At 35.4% G+C, this 25,851-nt stretch overlaps 1 protein-coding gene across 1 annotated transcript; it reads right to left on the bottom strand.

Moving 5' to 3' along the window:
- Positions 1-25,851, bottom strand: LOC122324993 (intraflagellar transport protein 172 homolog). The gene is given in 51 exon segments (XM_043219805.1): positions 1-878; positions 1,184-1,239; positions 1,242-1,273; positions 1,619-1,676; positions 1,679-1,792; positions 1,860-1,980; positions 2,571-2,630; positions 2,976-3,071; positions 4,025-4,144; positions 4,242-4,352; positions 4,479-4,600; positions 4,695-4,776; positions 7,089-7,152; positions 7,501-7,610; positions 7,947-8,045; positions 8,901-9,030; positions 10,064-10,161; positions 10,866-11,046; positions 11,516-11,580; positions 11,992-12,085; positions 12,214-12,295; positions 12,298-12,355; positions 12,518-12,637; positions 12,766-12,901; positions 12,995-13,092; positions 13,502-13,591; positions 13,715-13,859; positions 14,544-14,664; positions 14,806-14,884; positions 15,042-15,290; positions 15,831-15,909; positions 16,036-16,127; positions 16,279-16,363; positions 18,275-18,382; positions 18,727-18,863; positions 20,026-20,193; positions 20,284-20,396; positions 21,425-21,510; positions 22,299-22,402; positions 22,565-22,618; positions 23,027-23,188; positions 23,292-23,387; positions 23,624-23,747; positions 23,827-24,041; positions 24,174-24,261; positions 24,644-24,723; positions 24,809-24,874; positions 24,949-24,988; positions 25,069-25,181; positions 25,323-25,466; positions 25,712-25,851. Coding segments are annotated over 51 exon segments (5,274 nt in total). The 5' UTR covers positions 25,751-25,851; the 3' UTR covers positions 1-788.

The raw sequence follows: 25,851 nt of genomic DNA, 5'->3' as shown, positions 1-25,851 counted from the left end.
TTTCATTGATGCTTATTTTCATATATTAAAATATTGCAATGACGCCTCATAGTTTACAAAACGTTGACAAAAATCTGGATCGACATAAAAAGGAATACTCCACATTATTACATCACGAGAAGTGAAAATTATACCAGGCCACAAGTGTGTCCCCTTGCACCCCCAACACGTTATGGTCTCCACAAGGTGGCGTTGTTTGACAGGTGACTATTAATTATCATAAACCAGCTGATCATTATACATAAAAATAAACTACACTAGACTACACTGTGTGATTCACAAACAGGCATGCACCCTTCGGAAAACTTAGAAATGTTCTCGCACCTAACAGTTCAACAATTATTTATAAAACACAAGCTTTTTTATTTCAGCTGAATATTCATTTTAAATATCCTCATGCAAATATCCATAAGAACACTGACAATCATTATGAAGAAGCATTCGTTTTTATAAGCATTTAGTGTTTAAATATCAAAATATCCAACTTATATGTACTAGTGGAGTACAGTTACTTACAGATTATGTTCAAATGAAGATATTTCAAAGGCTTTCTGTATATTTAAACACACACATTAAATGACCTTCAGACACTGACCTTACGATACTTGAGCTATAAAAAAAAAAAAAAGGTCAGCAAATGACGACCAAGTAGTGAACGTTGCCTTAGGAAATGAGAATGAAAAAGGCTGTATAAATGTTTAAGTAGAACAGCTGGGAGGTGAATGCGAGAAAGCGAAAAACAGGATGACGACAGATAGAGAAATAGATATTGTGCACCTTCCCCGGTCTTAGTGGAAGGAATATCCAGCTGAAGGGAGACCTCCACACCACTGTGTGATAAATTTCAGCACATCTTGACATTCTGGACTGTGAGTGGTCTAAAGGGTGAAACAAAAACAAGCAATCATGATCAAAGCACCGCAGGCGACCCCAGGCAGGATGGATGGGACAAACTGTGAAGTAATGCGAAAATTGCAAATGCACCCACAAGGAGAGAAAAAAACGATGATGAAATACATCGAAAGAGAGCATTTACATTAACTTCAACAAAACACGCGCTAATAAATTCAGTCCTGAGTGTTAACTTTTTGATCAAGAGAACAAATTAATTATAAATCAAACGACTTCGGTGTGATTGAAAACTAATTGTGAAAGCTCAGAGGTAACAATGACTAACATGTACCTTTGTAGCCATCAAGAATTTATTCCAGTCATCTTTATTTGCTGCCATCCCTGGTCTTTGAACTCAATTTTATTGCGCAGGACGGGTAACCTGTGTTCCAAATAAAAAAAAGACAAATAAAGATACTTTTGTGTTTTATAATTACACATCTAAAGGAACAGGTCACCCCAAAAAGAAAATTCTGTCACCGTTTACCTTCAAGACGTTCAAACCTCTAAGGTTACTCAAAGGAGACATTTTGAGGAATGTTTTTACAATAGAAGTTAACAGGGGGGGGCTGCTATCATTGCATAAAAATAAATAAAAAAACCTCACAATATCATCTTAAAGTCGTACAGTTGTGGAAAGGCAAGAGGCTGGGTAAATGACAGAATTTTCATTTCTGGGTGAACTGTCTCTTTAAAAGAGTAATTTAAAGAAAACATCGCTTTCCACGGATAGTCCTTTGTGCAGATTGCCTCACCTGTGATGACGCAGGGTAGGGAGCGGATACGGTGCCGGCAGCCACTAGGGAGGCTTCACAAGTGCCTCTCTCATCGTTCGGCAGCACCTGCTCCACCCGCTGGTCCATGGACACAGTCAGAACCCACTCCCTAATCTCCTCCTCTTCTCCACCTGAAACACAGCCAATGGGAAGTTTACACAAAGGATATTAAAGACACATGGATAAATGCACCAGTGCAGTGGAGGAGGCTTACAGTGACATGTAACTTTGAAGGTACTGGGACTTCAAATGGGATATCCGTATCCTGGAAGTCTGAGTGATCTAACGCGTCCAGTGTGCCCTCGTCAATGCCCTGAAAATATAGAACAACTGCTGAAATAAGGTCATTTAAAGAATGTTTTTAGAAACAGCAGAAATAAAAATGGCAAGAATAGCATTTGAAGGAGCAGTCAAAAGCAGTGCATCAATTTATAAATGTCAATTTTGTCCATTCAGTTTTTACTCAGCAATAAGCACTGTTGTTATAAATATTGACTTGGGTGTTTAAAGTTCGCTTAAGTTTATTTTAGATCATTAGACATGACATGAGGTCTTGGAAGTCTGTCTGAAACCAGTTTCCTTAAAAGGTGCAGTCACTACTCTCAGTTTGTGCAGTCATTACTCTTCATTGTCACATGATCTTTCTGATATGATCTGCCGCCCACGAAAACATTTCTTGTTATCATCAATGGAAACAGTTGTGCTGCTTAATATTTTGTAACAAAGTTAAAAATAACACCATTTATTCAAAATAGGATATTGTCTTACTTTTTTATCAATATAATCCATCTTCATTAAATAACCCCAAACTTTGACTCTGTACAGCCAATGGCAGCTCTCTCTTCAAGCAATTTGTAATATTTAAGGTTAAGATACACATCACAATCAAAAGTCTTTACTTACATCAGCCAAATCCAAAAAGCGGTTGAGGAAGATAAAAGCCATGTTCTCCCATTCCACAGCCTGCATGAGAAATCTGCATCAGTGACAGAGAACTGAAGAAACTCAAATAAAAAAAATATAAAAAATAAAGAAATAATGTAAAGAAATAAAAAAAATAAAAAAAACTCCTGAAAGAGGACACGTCGCCACTTCGTCTTCACAATGCAAGGCAACTCAAACTGCTTTGCGTATCAAATTATTCACACTTGCTGTGAGCTCTTACTGGAGCAAACAGAGGAGAATTAAGCCAATTTCCCAGGGCTCTTAGCTGCCATCCTGTTCTCTGTCTCACATGAATGGTTGAAGCAGCTATGACTATGAGTGTGTGTGTGTGTGTGTTTGGAGCTGGGCTCACTGTGAGTTCACCTTGGCTGCCAGGCCGGCCTCATAAAAGGCCTTGTCAGCTGGAATGAGCTCGGTGTGCCTCAGGAGAGAGATGGACAACTTGGCCGCCACAGAGCCCTGTAGACAAGTAAATACACATCCAAAATAACATGAAGGTGAAGTATGGGATGTTTTTTCGGATGTTAAAATACACTCTCCTATCTCAGCTTATTATATCAAGTCAACATTGGCTTAACCTATGGCATGACATTGGGGCTGGACTAACTGATCTGTCAAATAGAGGAAGGAGATCATTTTGGAAACTTTTTTCAATTGTGTTTAGTGGCATGGAAATTACACATTAAGTCAATATGACAAAGCATTGACAACACTCTTAACTTTAGAAATAAAAATAAATATTTCAGTAGGATATTCTTTATTCTAAGATTATAAAAACAAATATTTTCTCTAGAACAACAAGAATTGGTGATTATGGGCAATAAAACCAGAGATACCTGCAGTAAACGCTGTCTGTAATTTCACAATATTGTTCAGAAGTTGGGGTCATTAAGATTTTTAAAAGCATTTGACCAAAATAGATTAAAAATAGTAACACTGTGAAATAATACTACAATTTAAAGTAAACAATTTTCTATTATGTTAAAGTGTATTTTTTCCTGTGATGTAGAAGTGAAATTTTCAGCATCAGCAATAGTGTTTTTAATGTCACGTGATCCTTCAGAAATCATTCTAATATGCTTAATAGTTTTATGTGGAAGAAAAATATTTTGTAGCATAATAAATATATTCAAAAAGAATTACTGACTCTAAACTTCTAAAAATGTTGTAAAGGATAAATATAAATAATAATAATGCTATCAAAATAAATCATGTTTGTAAGCTACATGCCACTGCAAGCCTTCACCACAAACACTGCACTGGTGTTAGTATATTTATTTTTCTAAAAGTATAAGTAAAAATATTACAGACCCCAAACTTGTGAATGGTACAGAAGGTTATATTAAATATATTTATGTCATATCAAAATGCATACGAAAAACACAAAGATCTGCTGTGAAGTATATACAGACCAGCTGGTCAATGCCTTTGGCTGCAGAGCGAGTGGCGTAATAGTGAGCAACCAGCAGCATCTGCTCAAACTCTTCATGGGCTGGAGAATTAGCTTCTGAAGACTTGGTCAGGTTTTCACACTGCACACAACAGAGATACAGTAAGATTCACTATTTCCCACTTGACTATAAAATCAATACCGGCTAAATAATTTCCCAGCAGTAGCCCAGAGCTCACCAGCAGTAGAAGGACGTCCCTTAGATCGGCCCACATCCGATAAGCTTCTGCACAATCCTGGTCCCTTAAGCTCACCAGCTCCAGGAACATCCTCTTGTAGATGTTGAAGTTCTGCAAGAAGGAAGAGAAGATGTTTCTGATGAAATCCAAAAGCCCTTATGCTAGAAGGAGATGTATCATTTTGCTTTCTTTTGAAAAATAAAGTTTGATTCATTATACAGACATGACTGGATATACCTGTGAATAAGCTGGAACGCCATGCTGGGTGTAAAGGTTGAGTACTTTGTCTGCTTCGCCCTCTTTGATCAGGTGAGTGGCGTATAGAGCGATGTACTTGTGCAGGACCTTAAAATTCTGTTGGAGAAGGGAAAGGCAGATACTCAGTAAAAGCGTTGCCATGTTTCCACACTGACATGTCTGGGGGTGTGAGGGGGCAGATGAATTGGCACCTGTTTGAGGCCGTGTCGATGCATTTCTCCCACTGTCCTCTCTCAGCATACATGTCAAGGGCAGCCACCACATCTACTCCAACCAACTGATTAAAATGATAGGAAAACTATTAGAACAAACTGAAATGTAAAACAATGAATTCATTTACAATTAATAATAACATTATGAATATTAATAACTAAATTATTAATCAGTTTGACAGCACTAATCATTTTAATATAAAAAATTATAAAAACAACTTTATTTTATTATTATTATTATTAATGCAACTGTTCAGATTAAAGGATCCTTAATAATACATTTTATACTTTAGGAATAGTTACATAAAAATTAAAATTATGGCATATTTTACTCATACGAAGCCATCCTAGGTGTATATACTATATTTATATTTTATATTATTATTATATTATCATCAATATATTTTATAATGATAAATGAATAAAGAAAAATTATACTGACAAATTTTAATTGAAAAATACCAAATTAGAATAAAGAATTATAATTAAAAATCTAATAATATTATCAAAACAAACCATGATAACTGAATTCATTAATTCATTGACAATTCATGATAACATGAATATATATATAAAAAACAAGATTGTTCGTAATATACTAGTAATAATAATAATAATAATAATAATAATAATAATAGGAAGAAGTATATTGTATACTTAAAAGGTAAAAATAAAAGGAAAACTATTAGAACAAATTAGGATTTAAAACCACTTGTAATTAAATTGATTCAAATTAAATACATTTTAATTAAAAACGTATAACCGATTCAGTAATTAACATTTACATTATTAATAGTTATTAATACTTACTTAAACAATAACAATGCCTGTAATTATTATTAACAATAAGGCTTTAAAGCAGCTTCTAATTGCCTACTGCTTTAATGCACAGCCAGAAAGATGAAAAAGAAAACACACATTTCTTCTCATTCACTCACGATATAGCACATTCTTGACTGCCTACATTTTATTATGCAAGTGTACATTAAACCAGTTTCCCCGTTAACATTGTGTCTTCCTTTTGAATAAAAAGCCCTGACCTGCATCATTCTGTGATTGTAACCAAACTGCCAGAGAAGCATTGCAATGAGAGGCAAGCGCTCACATCAATTTGGTGACTCATATCTGTTATTCTAAATTGAATCAAGCCAATCGTCTCCATTTTTCTCTCCTTCCAACAATAACTGAAAACAATGAAGTACCAGAGCGGAGGAGCTGCAGTCTGCGGTATTTTGTTATGCTCATTTAATGCATTCTTTAACCTCAACCTCCACTGCTAGGAAATAGATTTAGTTTGTTTGAACTTAAACAGGATACTGACAGCTATAGCAGTTTTGACATTTTGAGCCATGATGCTGCTCATGTGGGCGACAAGAGTTCGATTAACAACCCTGTTCCCTTTCGCTCTCCCAAGGTGGTCTACAATACCTGGAGAAAGCTATCTGCTAGAATTCTCATTTATCTCAATGGCAACTATCCTGAGTTGTGATGTCAGAAGCAGCAGGAGAGGAAAAGTCAATATCATGCTTTCAGGAGTCCTCCAAAATAAAATCAGCCATTGTCCCAACAATACTACATTATAATGATATATCTATTATTTAGATTTATATGCTGCTTGCAATACGCTTAAAATCTAAGTTATTAAAATATAATTGTGGCTATATTTCACATTCATTTTTAGTTAAAAAAAAAACATTAAATAAATAAAATATTAATACATTTAAAATACCATTAATAATAAGAAGAAGAAGAAGATGAATGAATGGATATTGAAAAACTATTAGGACAAATTAGGATATAAAATTATTAAAACCACTAATATTTGTATTAAAATTAATTACATTTATGAATAATTTACTAATAAACATTACAATTGTTAATAATAATATAATTATAATAATTATGTTTATTATAACCATGGCTGAAATTTGTATTAGTATTATTAGTAGCTTCTCATGGCCTATTGCTTTAACATTACAAACATTAAAACATATATATATATATAATATGTTTATATTTAGATTTATATGTTGCTAAGAATATGCTAATATATATAATTAATATGAATAAATTGTGATTCATAACATTTTTGGCTCTATTCATTTTGTTAATTGTTAATTATATTCAAAAATAATAACAAATCTAAATATAAACAATAAATAAAAAGTCCAGTCTATTATAAATAGAAATGTAATAATTTTCCTTTTATATCTACATTTGATGATAAGCTTATGATGTAGTTCCAGCATCTACCAGCAGGCTAACTGGCCAAGACTAAGCAGCCAAACCTTGACCGATCAATTGAAGTCCTCTCTAATGACTATCTCTAATAATGAAAGTGGAAAATAGACAAATTAATTTGATATGGTGAACTTACAGAGTCAACTTTGCCTTGATTTTTCAAGTGCTCTTTATAGCGTTTATCCACATATTCCTCTAGCCTGTAAAGAGAAGAAATGTCATAAAAAGCTCAATAACGGCAAACTCTTATAGAGAGTGACGTCACAGTAGTTGCAATAAGATATAAATATATATTCTGCTTAAGAATACACCTTATGCAGAACCAAAAAGCATTTAGACTGGATTCCAAAACCAATTTTTCCGGCCAGAAATAAAAGACAGTCAGAGATAAACTGCGAAGGCCATCTGCACATTTTGGCCTTGTGCTGTCGTGCACTTCATTTGCTGCACTGAGTGATTTTTCTGACAGCGAGAGAGTGATTTCACTGCCTCCCTCTCACATTGTTGGCTGTAGCGTTGTTAGGGGCGACCAGTCTGCTAAGGCGCACCTTGGATCGAGCTCCTTGGCCACTCTTTTAGCTTTGTTCCATTCTTCTCCCTCAATGAATGCGTCTATGGCGTTCTTAATGAGGTCCAGGTTGAGGTAGAGCTCAGCAGCCTGAAAAAAAAAAAAAAAAAAACATTTTGTATTTCAATAGGTCCATGGCTCGAGGACGCAGAAGAATAGATGAAGTCTGTGAGCTTTTTGTGCAGTCACATTGCTTTGTGTCATATACTAAATATACACTCACACACAAGCTCACTGAAAGCACCATTTCCTCTCAGTGTGCCACTCTTAAAACACAATACTTAGAAAGAATAAAAAGCTAGAATTTTGGAAGGATTTCTGTTCAAAATTTATATTTGTTTTTTTCCTCCTTACAGATTCAATGTCAAATAGTTTTATATACTTAATGTGATTCTTTACCTGAAAAACTAAATAAAAGAAATATACCTCATTGTACTTCCTGAGCTGAATCAGGCGTGGCCCGACGACCTGACTGATGTCCACAGCCTTGTCATGAGATAAAAATTTAATGGCCAATTCTGCTGCCTGAAGGACATGAAAAGATGAGAAAACTGTGCTTTAGGAGCATATAAACATTTTCATGTTCAGATATGTCATGTCAACAGAGTAGCTCTCTAACTGTAGTTAATCTAGGTTCAAAGATCACTGTCTTCTTCTTCACTGTTAATTTATTAAATAATTATTTTAATAGAAATGATGAGTCTAATACAATGCTAAAAGCATTCCATCTCAGCCCAACTGAGCAAAAACTGATTTTTGCAAGACCTTCAACAAAATAATAAACTTAAACATTTAATTGGGAAAAAAAGAAAAGACCAATTAGTAAAACTTTAAAAAGCAATGTCCAGTCTTAAATTCACAGGAAAAGTAAAGATGTGAACCTCGTGATTTGTTAAATAACCAAAACTTCAATATTATGCAAATAAATACATCTCAACATATAATTTAAAACATAATGTAATAGTTTTTGTCTAGTTTTATGTATTGTTGTTGGCTCAAGACAAACCTTTTGGTTCTAAAATAAATTAATAATAAAATGTTTTAAAAAATGTATAATAAACTAATATATCTTAAGGTGCAGTTATATTAGCAAAAAAAGAAAATTGTCTACTGTCACTAGTGTGGAGACACATGAAACACAGCTCACACAAAATACTGATCAAAAGGTGAATTTTTAAGACCAACTAAGCCTAATGCAATCATGCAAAATTCCCAGTGGATTTCTACTGAAATTGTTTGGATTTTACACATGAAAATTCACTGAAACATTCCTAAAATAATACCAGATTAAAACATATGAAAATGAATTTACTGGACAAGTGTTCTTTATGTTAGAGAACATGGTGGTTGCAGCCAGGTGTGCCCGAGTGTGAACTTTACCTTCATCCAACACTTCATCAACAAGTCAATGTTAGTCGAATCCTTCACTTTCAGATAGCAGTCGACGGCTCTGGCATATTCACCTGTCTGTTCCCACTCCTGAGCCTGCTCAACCATACCTTCTACACCCCTGTAAACACACACATATACATTTATTTCTCATGGACTTTGAAGACATGAAGAAAAACGGAGAAAATTCAATTGTTTCATTAGTGTTGGCGAGATCACTTTACTGTAAGACTTTTGAATAAAGGCTTGAAACCCCTATTTATTAAAGGTCTTCAGACTTTCCTTTTTTAAGTCTTGGGATGACCTGGTGGTTAATGACTGTGAAAGCTACATGAAAACCCTTCAGCTTGAAAATATCTAGTACCATGTACCATTGGAGGGCTTTAATGTTTAGCAATGATGGCTTTAAAACTGCAGAAAGTGAAATGAATTTCAAAGCTGTGAAGGCAAGCACTTAACCACTTTCTGCTTTGTACAACTAGTAGGTAAGGTTTAGCGCAACGGACAGGCAAAACAAAGCAACATGGCTGAACCCTGTTTGAAAAAAATCAGCATAGGCTGTTAAGGTATGTTTTTGCAGCATACTTAGATAGTCATCAGTTGGTTATATGCTGTTTTGTTCCAACAGACATCCTATACCTCTGCCTTCGGAAAGAAAAACACCTTTGGGATCATAAAGTGACCAGTAGAGTCAATTATAAACACAACATGGCAAGAAAGTTCAAACTCTTGATTGAAAATAGGTTAATGATACAAGAAGCCTATATTACTGCTGAGTGGGCCTTGAACTGACTATGCAAAATGCTTCTCTTTTTCTTCCCAGGGAAGACAGCAAAGAAGCCTTTGATGTTTTCCCACAAGTCATTAAAAATAGGAAAATTATCAGTGGAGACGGATTTGCTGCGTGTCTGCGCGTTAATGAGCTGCTCATTATGGATTTAATTTAGGATAAAAAGCTGCCATGTTCTAATAAAGGAGGGAAGCCAAGCAACGAAAGAGGATTGAATGTAGTTCAGAGCTTCTAGTTTTTCTGCACAACTGCAGAGCCCTAGTTTCTGAAGAACAATAAACAAGGGAAGATTTTCTGATACAGCAAATGAGATACATATGAAAGTAAGACGGGAAAAAAAGGAAACAGAAAGGAGTTATTTTACCAGTTGCCCTCGCTTTCATATTCCTTTTGAAGGACGCTAAGCTTGCTGGGCAAATAGTCTTTACAGATCCGCATTGCATCAGTCCACATCCCAGCATCCTGGATAAGAGAAATATGGTTCTTCAAAGCCTGCATAACTTAATATTCATATTTAGCTAAAGAGAAGAAATCTTACATTTGTTAAAGTACAAAGCTTTTAATATGCAAACAAATAATTGTAAAAAATATAATTGCGATCAGTTTTACAGTCTTTTGTAATTTATGAATTTAATTTGTGATGGCTCGATTCCTGTCAAAAGGAATTAAAGTTAGAATTATTTTTATTTAATTTTTCTATTAATTAACAATTAAACTTAATAATTCAGTTCCATTATGCAAAATTAAAAATGAATCATGAAAATAATTATCTTTATCTAAATAATTAATGTTTTTTCTAAAGAAAGGTCATGCACAATTGAGAAAAACATTTAAAAATTCATGGATAATTTTAACAGTCAGATAAAATATCATTAAAATGAATTATAAAACATATTTTGTGTTTGACCCCAATCGCATGGATTTGGAACAACATGACACCCTCAAATGACGCACATTTTTGCGTGAACAATCTATTAAAAGTTTGACAACATGAAACTTCTACAAGTAGCTACCCTGATTCCGCTTAATGTTCAGACAGTTTAGATCTCTGTGTGCTTCATGGTGAAGATGACTAGAGTATGATTGTTGTTAAAGGCACCAACAACATTTCACTACTGTAAAGAAGATTTCTGTCTATGTACATACTGTGCTTTAAGAACTCTTACTTTGTAGTATTTAATTGCTAACTCTGGCCTTTGGGCTCTGAGAAGGAAGGCCTCAGCTTTTTGGAATTCCTTCTGGTCAAAACAGAACTTGGCTTGGCTCACTAGAATATCTGCCACACTTTCCGGATCATGAGCCTCTGCCACTCTCTGGGCATTACTCCAGTCCTTGTTATGGACGTGCCTACAATAGAAACAGACACAGTCACCCATATTATAGATATTATTTATTAGAAATGCTATGATAAAATGTATATACAATGACCATACAGTCAGTCGAATTAATGTGTTATATAAATTACTAAACTGTTTTTATTAAGCATGAGGTTCAGTCATTTTTGTGATTATAATTGCACTTAAAAGAAAGTATTTTTAGACCACTAACAATACGATTTCTTTGAGTCATCAGATCAACTTTGACTTACTGCCATGGTAGCAGCAAAGCACCAGTTTACCACTCCTCCATGAGATCTACAAATCAAACACTCTAAATCCCAATGCCACCTGCTTCCAGCTACTTATTGCTTGTAATGTGATAAAGAGCATAAAATCGCTAATCTATGCTCACAAAAAGTACTGAAGCGATGCAATCCCCCCTATAGAGTGGTCTGTATGTACTGAGGAAGGAAATAATGACATGAAAGCTCACTCACATCAGCACAGCCTCCTTGGGTTTCCCAGCTTTGATGAACTCAGTCTCAGCCTCATTGAATTTACCCTTAAAAGTTAAAAATTACAATTTAGCTGTGCACCATTAATAATGAAAATAAACTCTTTTTTTTGTAGGCAGGTTGGTTGATTTTTTACCCACTTGCTACAATGGCTGGTAATTCACATATTATACCAGCATTTTTATATTTATAAACTATATTGATAAATATATTAAATTATTATAATTGTTATTTCTACTTACATTTATTATATTAATTAAAATAAGCCTGTGATCTGCATTATAAAGACCAAATCAGACATAAAAATGTGCAAAGACCCCAGCATAATTTGCATTCACAGCCCTGACCTTGAAAGTGTACAATTTTAGTTGTCTTTGCCTATTTCACATTCACACCCGCATTTGGCTGGAGCCATAGGCATTAACAGTGTAGAAAAGAGGAATCATGTCTCTCCATACCTGGTCCTCGAGGAACATGGCATTTTTTAGATGAATATCAGGAATCTTCTGTTTCATGGCGAGTCGGGCCAACTCAAAGGCAAAGTCAAATGCACTAAAAAAAGATAAAGAGCGTTTCAAAGCCAATTTTACTATGCTTTGGTAACTGTTATCTGTATGCGCCAATTATAGCTGGAAATGTTATAAAAGTGTTTGGACCATTAAGTCCTGAAAGGGACTTACTAGTTATCAGCAGCAAAGTCAATGGCGTTTTCCAGAAAACCAAATTTGTTGAGCAGCTTAACTGCTGCCTCTCCTCCAAGATTTTTGCCCACAGATAGGCCACTTGCTTATGGGCACTGGCTCCTCCATGGGTCTTTGCTATCTGTTGCAAAGACATAGAGATGAACTTTATATGTTAAAAGCTCTTTTCTTTCTATGTATATATATATATATATATATATATATATATATATATATATATATATATATATATATATATATATAAATAACTCTAGTATCATATGAGACCATGTAGTGTGCACACACACCGATAAGCTTCCTCCCACATATCATTGACTCTGTACATGTTAACAGCAGTTTTCCAGTCCTGACCCTCTAGGTAATGATACTCAGCTTCCTGAAACCTGGATTCAGCCTCCAGCTCCTGTGATAAACACAGCACACAGCACTCTATTGAGCGGTAACAAGACAAAACTGCACCAAAAGGGATGTGTTTTGTAGCTAAATGTGAATAGCAAGAATAAAAAGAACGGCACAAATGTCCTCTTGAACCTTAGCCAGGTGAATGTGCGTTTCCTGCAGCAGGTCTTTGTGATGAACAGCGACTAAACGGATCATGTCGTCATACATTTTGTTCTTCTTGTACATGGTGATGGCCAAGTCCGGTTCATCTACTGTGGTAAAAAGCCTAAATACAGGAAGGTAAATTTCAAATATGCTGATATTGCCTTAAAGAAACTATGTTTTTGTCAATGTGCGCACATAACAATGTGCGTTTTACCTTTCAGCTTCTTTGTATTTCCCCTCTTTCTCTAACTCTTGTGCTCTGCTGATGTAGAGGGCAGACACATCCTCTTGTGACATGCACTTCACAGCAAGCTGTGTAGGAGACGGACAGATAGATAACAAGAGAGGGGAACAAAATGATACATAATTCAAATGTAAATTGGTGATGATTAGTAATAATTAAAATGTAAATTGTTCATGATTTGAATGAAGAAAAAAAACAATTGCAGTATTCTCAGCTTCCATCCATCCAATTTATAATTACTACTACACACTGATTTGTTAGCATGTTGCTATGCAATTGCTTGAGTGTTCTTGGTGGTTGCTAGGCGGTTGCTTTTTGGCCGAAGTCAAAAGAGGCCACTGCAAGTTTGATAAAAGTCTCAGTTATCTCTTTCCATTAAAATCTATAGGACATAATGCATTTTATTATAAACAAAAAAATGCTACTAAAATATACAGCTATTATTAATGAAAATATATTGGCACTAGTGACACTGACCTTATGAGCTTTCTCCCATCGCCCAGCCTGAGTGTACATATCAATAGCATCTTTGGTATGATCACCCTTCACAAACAGACGTTCTGCCACCTGTATTCAGAGAAACACAATTAGTCAACACAGATTCAAACCAGATCATATTTTTAGAAACATGAGACCACTTGTTAATATTTGACAGCTGGAATGTGTTTGTGTGTATTTTTTTTTTTTTACCTCAAACTCCTGCACAGAAGCATAGTGCTGAGCTATTTTCAGGTAATATTTGGCAGCAGTCTTGTCCTCCTGTAGCTCCAGTATGTGCAATGCTTTCTTCCACTGGCGTGCTGCAATTGCTGCCTCTATGGCCTTGGTGGAACGTCTTTAACAGGGAGGAAATAACACTCTTAAAAACTCTACACTCTTATGGCTTCACATTGCCATAGAAGAACCATTTTTGTCTAAATTGTTCCATAAAGAACCTTGTTTGTGGCTATTCTTTTTAAGAGTGTAGTCAAATAAGGACAAACAAAATGGAAGGAAATAGGTAACAACACAATAATAACCAAAATAGTCACAGCAAAATGATACAGTCATCTTTGTAAAACCTTCTAAGGTGACATGGAACAAATTAAGAGAAGGAACAATTTGAGATTCTATAATAAATAAAAATAAAACAAAACACTGTTTTAATGCCTTTGAAAGAAGTCTCTTACCTATTCTACATGTTAAAAATAAAGTAAAATATAAAAGCATGTTGTTAAAAATGACAATTTCAGCTATTTCATAGACTGATTTTTATTTAATATATTTTAAAGACATTATTTCAGTCTTCACTGTCACATGATACGATAAAGAAACATTAATGTTGTTTCCGAGAATTTAAGAAAATATTTTGGAACCTTGTGAATGCATCCTTGCTAAATATAAGCATTAATTAAAATAATATATATAAATAAACATATGGTTGTGTAAATGCACCATTTAAATGAAACTAAAGAAAACTGAGATCGAAAAATATATTTTTTTTCCCCTGAACTAGAGTTGTGTTACTCTAGAAACTCACCCTGCTTCTATGTAATGGTTGATGGCAGCGTCCATTTGTTTCTGCTGCACTAGATAGTCACCCCACACTTCCTCCAGCTTTACAACTTCTGCAGGAAACGCTGCGCGAGCAAGATCCACCGCTGTGGAAGCACAATGCAATCAGCAGAGGTCAATGAAGACAATGAATCTAAAGCTCTGATGCTTTGCTTTACAACCACTTACTTATTGTTCAAATTGAAATGTAACACCCTATTCTGATTGTTCTTACCAGCCAGGCTCACCTTTCTTAAAAGCATTTCCCTTGCGGTAGCACTCCAAGGCCTTCTGATTATTTCTTGTCCTTTCAAACAGGTTGCCTGCCTGTTGAGTTTAATAATACTTAGAACTATGAATAATTAGAAGTAAAACAATATCCCTTCAAATCTATGAAACAATACCGTGTCAGTGTGAGTAGTCGTGCTACTCATTCGAAAATGATGAATGCGAGAACTTAACGGTTGTTGCAGGTCAAACTCACCCGCTCATAAAACTCTCCTTTAATGAGAGCAGTAGTGATGCGGCTGATGATTTCATGGCTTGATAAAAGCTCGTCTCTGCTCATGGCCAGCCAAGCAGCTTTGGCAGGAAGTCCTGCTTTTAGGTAGAGGTTTACAGCACCAGTGAAGTCTCCTTCATTCTCCTTCACCTCACCAGCTTTCTCATTCTGATTGGTCTCCATTAGGTAAGAATAGTAACTGCGTCTCAAATTGTCCAACTCTGGGTGGCCCTTCAAGGGATTTACACATATTTAATATTAGACTTTGCAGTATCATAGACTGCTGCTAAATGCAGATAATATAAAATGCAACTAACCATATAATTGTGCATAGTTAAGATAGCAACATAAAAAGGCTTATCGACTTTAATAAGGGATGAGAAAATATTGTGGAAATATGGAACAAGTTAATTGAAAATATGACAGGGACGATAAAATCACGGTTTCCGCTGTCTAACATGCGTTAATTATTGACTGCTGATATTGTGAAACCATCAGAATTTAGGCATTCAGAATCCAAACACTCAATGATTTTGTATATGGTTTCAGTTCATGGTAATATTGAAATGGTAGCAAAGTAATACATTTCAATGATTGAATGACATTTTTTACTTGTGTACAATAAACATTATTCTGGTTCCATGTTGGATGAATACTTAATGTTTCTGAGTGAAACTTGCTGGGAACTTGTTGAGTTTTATGCTAAATAAAAGAATATGTGGACTAGAAGTTATGAATATTTATGATATTCTATGTAAAAACAGATATTACCTTTGCCTCTGCCACTGCAATGCATTCATCCCACATGTGAAGCTCCTGGTACATTTCCATCACTTCATCCACCGTGATTCTGCAAAGTTACAGACATATTACTCGCAGCTATCAAGATACAACCATCTAATGGCTACTGCTCCCACGTACTAACTGTCCAGTGCCATTTCATACTACTTGCAGGTATCAGAAACTATTCTTTACCTGTTCCAAGTAATACATCTCTGCAAGCTTAAAATTTTTATCCAGCATGGCCAGGCGTGCTTTCACCTGGTAGTGATCTGTACCATCGCCACCCTACAGAAAAAAATATAACATTGTAATGCAAAAACACATAAGCACAAGCACTACGACAAAAAAAATACATTCAAACGAACAGACATAATATTAGAGATGCTACGGGTTGAGGACCTGTCTGTCCTTCAAAAAATTTGTATGCGCTACATACATATTCTTTTGAGACTGCATCTGCAATTTTGTTGGTCTCATTTAGGAATCGGGCTTTGGACACATCTCCAAGCGCTACGAAACACCTATGTAAAACCCAAGGACAGATGAGAAGAGAACCAGTAAATAACGCCCAAAAACAAACATCATATGCATTTCAACCCCCAATAACTCATGGCATTTAGGTTGGACAGCACTGATTAGCCCATGTTTGAAAGTGACTTAAAGCAAAAGAGTATTCAATCTATTCTTTCATTTGCATTTTCCTTCAAGGTCAGAACACTTTTTATCTGTTTGCTTCATGCAGACAAGCCTATATATAACATACCAATCCTGCATTATTAAAGAGCCTCTAATTTAAATTCCCACTTCAAGCCCTCTTAAAAACGCTTATACAGTAAAAAGGAAAACACTAAACATGCTCACTGCCTCCTAAAGCGACTGGATGCCTTTTTAAGAGAACCATTGGTGCTTAGTGCTTTTATCCTCCCGCACAAGCTCAGGTGAAGGGTTTTTTCTCTATTGCAACAGATTACACACATTTTCCTTTCGGCAGAATATTATCCGAGACACATTTCAGCATTTAAAATGTAACACACAGAATAACTGTCCAGAATAGGAGCTTTCTTAAAGAATCTTTTGACTAATGCTTTTACCATGCATAAACACTTGCTAGATGCAAAATAGTGATTCTTTCCGTAAATGAAAAATTACTGTTTGAAGTTTCCTATAGAACAACTTTGAATATATCAAGGAAGATTCATCATACATTTTCATTTTTATTCTCTGAGGTCAATTTATAATGCTGTTGCTTATATTTCTCTGATACATTCCCTGCAGATCCATTGATCTGCAAGTAGTATAATGTTAAATTTAGCCAAATCTCTTCTAAAGAAAGAAACTTGTCCTCATCTTTGGCGCTTAAGGGTGAACTAGTTCTTTAGATTCCTAAGCAAATAGCATTTTCACCAGTGAAGTGAGTCAAATATGTTTAATATGGTTTTAACTGCCCCGATAAGAGCACAAATTAAATTTTGGCACACTGATGGCATTTACATATGGGTGGTCATGTGTCAGTATATCAATTCAAAGTCCTTATAGATAGAAACATTGTTACAGACTAGTTTGAATTCTTATTGGTATTTTAAGATATTTTAAGTACAGTGTGCCTACAGTACATGCTTTCATTTCAAATGATCAAGGAATATTACATATTCATGATATGACCCCTTTAAGAATGTATCGTTTATGTGCTGATTCATTGTGTTTGTATGTAATTGTTTAGTTCTTCTGTAGTGCTAATTAGATGCATATTAAAAGCAAATAAAAAATAAAAGGTGCAAAAATAAATGCAGCGTTGCTATTAATAGAATGAAAGAATAGTTAAGAAAGACAGTAAGATTATTGTATTTATGTAATCATGTGAAAGGTGTTTTTTCTCCATTGTCATTACAAGGGCTGTAATTAATATGTTTATTCACACACATTTGCAAGTGACTGTGCCGTCTTCGGCTAGGTAGGTGTTGGTAAAAATATAAAACAAAATATTCCTGCATGGGTTATGCTAAGGTGGCACAACAAACAATCTAATTAAGTTTCATTTATTTGTATTTAACACTTAAAATCATAATCACCTGCACTGCAAAATTGTGATGCGCACTCCTCTGCTCCTTTAACAAATTTAATATCATGTACGAGATTTGTCACCTATAAATACAAGTAACCAAGTACAGTACTATGTCAGTTCTGCAACTTTAAATCTGTCTTGCTTCTATCTAAGGACGACGACCCTTTATAAAGTTGAGCAGAGAAGTTAGTTAAATAAAAAAATATTCTGAGATCATCTGTAAAGGAATTCAAAGAAACAATCTGTAAAGGAATTCTGTCATACTGGTTTCTAGTTGTCAAGGTTAGATACACGATCTGGACAGCTATGCTGAAGTCATCGCAGCAGTAGCTGAGTCATAGAGGTGGGTGGACTGTCTTGCTTGTCTAACCTCTCAGCGATGTGGAGCTGTTGTGCCTCTAGGGAGAGTTTACTCAGAGTCTTCCACATGGCCTCTGTCTCTGCCGACATCTCCAGGGTCTCTAGGAATGCTGTAGCTCTGCACATACACATACGCACAAGTCCAACTATGAATAAGGAAACGTACATAATTTAAAGGGACGGGCCATCCAAAAATAAGAATTCTGTCATCATTGACTCATGACGTTTCAAACCTGTCCGACTTTCTTTGTTTGGCGGAACGTAAAAGAACACATTGGTTTTTTTAAACTGTTGTGGGTGACAGAATTGAAATTTTAGGGGAACTATCCTTTAAGAAACTTCAAGATGTTTACATTTATTCTCTTAAAAAAAATTGTCCACTTTAGGCATTCTACTAACAGTAAGTAACTTTGCAACTAGAAAGAGTAATCCATGTTTATTTTATGTCTGTTTTTTTTTTACCTGTAATAGTCACCATCATCAATGGCTGTGCCAAATTCAATCAACCCCTCATCCAGAGTGTAGGAGACAGAGTTAACCCCTTCAGTCACAATGACTTCAGTTTTTCCATTGGATCTCTCCAGATCTACAATATCACCCTGTCGCAACACAAGTCACATGATTAAACTCGGGCTGCATTTACACTGCAAGTCTTAATCAACATACATCCGATCTTGTGACCCATATCCAATTTCCAACTTTATCCAATACCCATGTTTACATTAATTCCCAAAATGATTGTCAGTAATGGCTTTACTATGCGCATGGTAGATCCTTGGGTTCTGAATAACCATGCTAATAAAATTATTTATATAACTCACGCTGAGGGGCCGTTATTATTTCCCAGCACGGACAACAGCTCTCATGGATGTTTTGCAGCATGAAATCTTACGAATTTCATTTATCTACAGTTCATGGTATAATTCTTTAGAAAAGTAGCACTATAGGATTGTATGAATTTAAATGAATTAACATGAGAGAGAGTGAGTAGCCTATAGTAAAACTTATCAGTATTGGTAAGAAATATAAGGTAATCGCAAAGGTACTGTGTTTATAAAAATGACTGGGCAGGTATTGAAAATGCTGTGCAGTTTGTTACATATAAAGTTCCCGCCTCAATAAAATTAGCCTGTATTAATGCTGTCTTTATGGGCAAGCATGTCGCCTTGCATCAGAAGTTTTGCAGGGAATCGGATATGTGTGTTTAGACGTAGGCCGGATGTCCAGATTTCAGATATGTATCAGATTACAATCCACATTTAGAAGTGGCCCAGATCGGAATGCGAAAAAAATCTGATCTTGTGAAATTTTTCGTGTTTACAACGAATTTGTGTTTACAAAATTCAGATTTGTGTCAGATGTGAGCAAAAAAAAAAAATCTGATTTTTTTGTGTCAGTGTAAACACAGCCTCACAGTCGACTAAAACAAGTAACTAAATTAAGTAGACAAAAATTACTTAAAACATTACTTCAGTGAAATTGTATCTTATTCAGCTGCTGTCCATTATATCACTTTATAAGTATTAGTTTTTCTGTTGATCATGGCTGCAATAATTATATTAAATGTTACACTACAATTCAGAAGTTCAGGTCAGTAAGCTATAAATGCTGTTCTTTTGAATTTTCTGCTCATCAAAGAATCCTAAATAAATGTCACAGTAAACTAAAAATATTATTAGTTACATGAATATTCTGAGCAATACAGTTTTAAATATTGACAGTTATTTTAATTTTAACTGGTAACTAGCAACTTCGGCTCACCTTGAGGGGAAACATTGTGACCCTCTCTGGGCTGTCGATGGTGTACCAAACACACAGGTTTCCTCTGTTCTGGGCTACAACTACATCACTACCCGGCACCCACTGAACATACGGACAAAAACTCAGCATGGTGCTCTTCATGCTGCTCTCGATGTCATACAGGTGGAGCTAAATGGGGAGAAAAAGGCTGAAGTGACAAATCATTCATTCTGATTTTATTATTGATATTAGAGTTAAAACAACAACACCGGCCCTTACCCTGAGTTTCTTGTCCCTAAAAAGCAGTTTACGCCCCGTTTCATTCAGCTCCAGCCAGTCAATCTTGGAGTCATGGCTTATAGTGCCCAGATTATACCCACCCACCAGGTCCACTGAGAAAAACAGGAAGAGAAAAGGATTATGGGAGATGAATGCAACAAATCCCAGATGCAGATTCTTTTCTTTATTTCCAAGGTCAGCAATAAAGCATTATAATTAAAACTTTTTTAAACAGTAAGAGGCTTTTACACAATGCCTTTAAAGAAGAGATAAAAATAATATAATATTTAAATATAATAAACAGAATGATAAAAATTTGAAGATGGCTGCCATTTAACGTCATCGTACACACACGCATACACACACTCGTACACAAAGACATGCAGCAAAACGGAGGCACTGTCTTTCATACAGACCCCGAACATCCGTGCCTAACAAAAACAAATCAATGAGTCTTTCATGAATCACGTTCTGTGACGCTTCCCTGCATTTCTGCCCCTTTGTTCACAAATAACCATTCTGATGGGAAGCATCACTTATGGAGGAGGGTGAGAGGGGGGGGGGGGAGGAGAGGAAAAACACTTTCCAATTTGCACTTTCTGAACAGGTTTTAAGCACATGGATCAGTGAGGGGGAAAAGCACTCTGCTGTCTGTCAGAGGAAAATAAATTGGATGAAAGTTGTTTCTCATTTTCACCACCTGAAGAAGAAACAAGGCAAGCAGGACAGAGGGAGCATGCCAGGACTTAATTAGCACAGGAAGTGGTCAGCACCGTGGCAGATGGCTGACGGTGGCTGGTGAAAGAGAGGGCCGTGACGACAACACAGCAGGGCCAGTGTCTAATTGAAAGGTAACGTCCGAACCGAGTCAACGTCGACACACCTTCCTACTGTCCCTCTTTCCAAATAATGGGTCTTATGAAGAAGGCCATTTAGAGCGGAAAAAAGATGATTATTTAAATCAACGCCACTGATGACGCGGTTTCATTAAGCTTTTCATGACAACCTTTATGAGTTAAGGTGACCATAATTTAGTGCATTTTTGCATTCGCTCAAAAAGCAAAATGGCCAAATGAATGTTCTTGATGAGCAAAACTTAGACATAAGAGTGGAAAGACGTGATTAATTAAAACAAACTCACCGACAGCAATAGTTTTAATGTCAATCAGGTAAGCCAACTTTTTGTTGTCCTCCACTCCCCTCTGCCTTCGCTCATTCAGACGCACACTGCAAACACAAACACACAAACCGAGGAATGAACACTTCCTGTGGGTGCTGAGGGACCTGTCAGTGCTCCATCAAGAGGAACCAAGCACTGCATTCTGACAGCACCTGACAGGCTTTATACATGAATGCTGATTTGTGATGACTAGGTCTTCTCACTAAGAGTCACAAGAGGACAACTGACAAATTGAAGGTAAATTATGCCATCTAGTGGTTAGTATCAGACATGACTTTTCTGGGTAAAGTAACTTTTTTTTTTTTACAAGGTAACGTAACCCTACAAAAGAAATTGTGTATTAGAACAAAAATGTTAGAACAACAAAAATATATATAAACGGGCCTTTATTGTATTGTATTGTATCTATAAATAATTACTATATTTAAATAACATTTATTCGATATAATTAACATTATTTTGAGAATATTTACATGTATATATTTATATAATTAATGTACAAATACATCATTTTTGTTAAATATATACATGAATGTGTATTTATATATACATAATAAATATACAGAGTACACACACACACATATAACATATATATATATATATATATATATATATATATATATATATATATATATATATATATATGGCATTACCTTTATAATTGGGAAAGTCATTACAAAGGTAAAAAAAACTTTTATGGAGAATTAATAAACTTTTTTAATAGAGAAACAATAAATGAATAAAAATAAATGCAGTAGCAAAGTAATATATTTTGAATTTACTTTCCTTTGGTTTTTTTTTTAATGCTTTCCAAAGTATTTTCAAAATGGCAGACCTGATGAGGTGCGGGTTCATAAACTCTGTCCGAACAGATCCCAGGACTTCATTGCTCCCGTACTCCACCAGCGCCAGCTCTCCAGCATTGAAAATCATGCACACCTACCCAGAAATACAGTCATTTACAATTAGACGGCAATGACTTTAATTATACCAGCTAGAGCTGCATGATTCATTAAACCCAGTCGTTCTCCCTTTGCACCATTCTCATAAACAACCGAGGCATCTTAATAACAAAGAATAATAATAACAAAAACGCTGTACCGTTTCATTTTCAAAGAAAAACTTTTCATTTCCCCCGGACCCCTGCCACGCCACCTGTAATGGGAGAGCGATGTTGTTTACTAAAGTACAACACGGTCATCAACTTTTGCTTTCCACTACATTACACAGAAAGAAGCAGAGGCAGAGAGACGCGAAGCCAAGGCCCTTCACCATTATCCTGTTTGTCACACTGAACTTTCTTCCAACTCCCATAAGAGCACTTTGGAAACTCAATTAAACATGGATTAACACAGTGAACCATGACAGCCCTTGAACTTTTAATTAGACATTTTAAACCTTGGTCCACCCAATGGAAGCACTGACTCTGTTGCAATATGTAAAAACTTGTCCAGAAACAGTTTAAATACAAACTTTGAATGATGGAAAAAAATACATATATCTAACAAAACTATATATAAGAAATAAAGCAATTGTGAGTAACATCCAAACTAAACATCCTACCTCACTTAATTTGTTGGATACCAGGTCTCCCAGCAGCAGTGTGTCAGAGGTGTGAGCCACGAGATATCGATCCTTCCCCATGACTTTCACCTCATCTATCTCATAACCATACTGGGATTTCAGCACCACTCGTGTGCCGCTGGACAAATTCTTCACAATCACCTGGGAGGGTTTAAGAAACAAAGTTTTAGAACGTCCAGTTTGTAGCATGTAAACAAGATTCAAAACAAAAGCCACTACTGAAATGAATGGAAATATTGCTCACTTGACTTAGTCCCACATATGTCATCTCAAACTTGTTCTTGTAAATACTCCTCCGAAGACAGCAGTCAAACAGCTCGACTCCTCCACACAGTGTGCCCTGCAATTTAGAGACGTAATTAGACAGCATCTGCAGTTGTACCAAGTGGCAAAGCCAAACCTCAACATAACTGAACCACATTTTCTTTCGTTTTTGTCGTCCCACTTATATCTTACCAAATATATGTAAATGCAGGATTCAGGATATTTTCAGTATTAGAGCTTCTCTATAATGTGAGCACATGAACAGAATAATGATGTTCTGAAATCTTTATATAATTGGCCATGCAGACTGACCACAGAAAGCCGAGAGCCGTCTTTCTTCCAGGACAGAGCTGTGATGGTGTACAAGTTCGGAATCTCTTTGGGAGAAGCTTCATCCCAGATGCCTTTTCGGGGGCTCCAGTTGAAAACACGCAACCTAAAGAAAACAGAGATACATGAAGACATCGGCAAAACATTTTTGTTTTCTGTTTAATGTGTTTAAACAGCTTTTTCACCTGTCATAGCTTCCCACCACTATAGACTGGCCACTGGGGCTGGATGCTGCCACTGTGAATTCCTTTTCGGAGCGATCTCGGCTGTAGTCAAATGTCTGAAGCAAGTGGCCCTCCCTTCCATAGGCCACAATCTTCTTATCGCATCCAGCCACAATTATGCTGTTGGTGCCCCATGCCAAAGCGTACGGTGGGCATGCATGAGTCAACAATTTGCCCTATAAATAATCAGAACAAATATATAGTAATAATATAGTAATATATAATAATATATAATAATATAGATAATAAACAGTAATTTACGCACAAGCAAATGTAATATTATATTATGCATGTTATAAATACATTACCTGAGATTCTCCAGATCCTTCATCATCGAAGAAGTACCGAACAATCGTTCCATCTGCATGACCCGAGAGGATTCCCTTTCCTGAGACACTGGCAAAATGTACCAAAGGAGTGTTATAACACAAAAGTTGTTACACTAAAATTACTAAAACTGAAATAAAATAAATTATAACTATATGTAAATACAGTATGCATATATATATACACATATATATATATATATATACACATATATATATATATATATATATATATATATATATATATATATATATATATATATATATATAAAATAATGCAAATATAATGTTGCAATATTTGAAAAAATAAATAAATTGTTCACAAATTAAAAATATTAACTAAACCTAAAAATATAAAAATAAAATCTAATTCAAAATAAAAACAAATCCTGTAATAGCATATAATTAATACCCAAGCAAACATCAATAGATTCAGGATTTTAGATACATACTTAGTCGTTAATGAGACGACATAAGAGTCAGTTCCATAGATCGTGGAGGACTTGCTTGTTTTTGTATTAGCTTGTCGAACCTGCATGAAAACACTCATAAAATTAATTTTCACAAAAAAGAAAATTCAACTGAACGTTTAAAGCATAGAAAGGTGGAACGCATACTTTTCCCTCTGCTAGTCCAAATATTATTGTATGCTCTGATGGCCAAACCAGGCATGTTACAGCACTCTAGAGAACAAAAACGTTAATACATACAATACATACATAAACACTTCTATCATATTTATAATCAAAATACTTACTGTTTGAATAAATTTGTTGCAAATAACCTTTTTATCTCCCCTGTGACAGAAAATATAATATAATATAATAAATACAATAATGCAAATTATGGTTGTATCTAAGCATTTTGATATACTTACCACTCCTCCCCAATTTTGTAAACAAATATAATGTTGTCTGTTTGAGCCACTGCTATCTTGGTTGAATCTGGAGAAAATGCCATGGACTTGACCACATATGTTTTTTTTCCATACTGCAACAAATTGCAAAAAAAATCATAACTTTATACATTTTATTAATGTACTAAGAAATAAGAAATCGCTTTGATACGTGAGACTACAGCATTTAGTTTGGATTTTTTTAATAACAATTTAATAATCCACTGATAACTTACTTTGGGGTCTGCGGGTTTTGTAGTAAATCTGTCTCGTTTCTCTCCTTGCTCATCATACAGTATAACCACTCTATCAATAGTGCACACTGCAAACTTCGCATTGTTAGGAGCCCAAGCCATACAGGTGACTTTAGCAGCTCCATCCTAAAGAAAAGACGTTACAGAAACACGACGTTCAGTGCGGTCTTTGAATCGCTTGCTGAGATTTGAATAACATTCGGAATGTGATTTATACTGTTTATTTGCCCAATTTGCATGCATAAGCTGAAACCTGGATTACTTAACATCCTAGTGTTGCTAAGCTAAGACGCCTTGTGATGCCTACAGATAGCGGACTGCCAATAGCCAGTTAGCTAGCGTCGCTAAATAACACGGTGAAAAATATTTACCTGAGGAGTTAGAAGAGTCTTCAGATACTTTAGCTGCATGTTTCACTTTTTTTAAAAGACCCGGCGGAGTTATATGGACGTATTTCTTGATATAGCCATGTTATGGGTAATAGTTGTCAGGCTGCAGACATTTTGGTAAA

Source organism: Puntigrus tetrazona, chromosome 20 (genome assembly GCF_018831695.1).
Source record: "Puntigrus tetrazona isolate hp1 chromosome 20, ASM1883169v1, whole genome shotgun sequence".
NCBI classification, from domain to species: Eukaryota; Metazoa; Chordata; class Actinopteri; order Cypriniformes; family Cyprinidae; genus Puntigrus; species Puntigrus tetrazona.
Note: the sequence above shows the minus strand (reverse complement) of the source record. Positions and strands in the feature narration are given on the sequence as shown.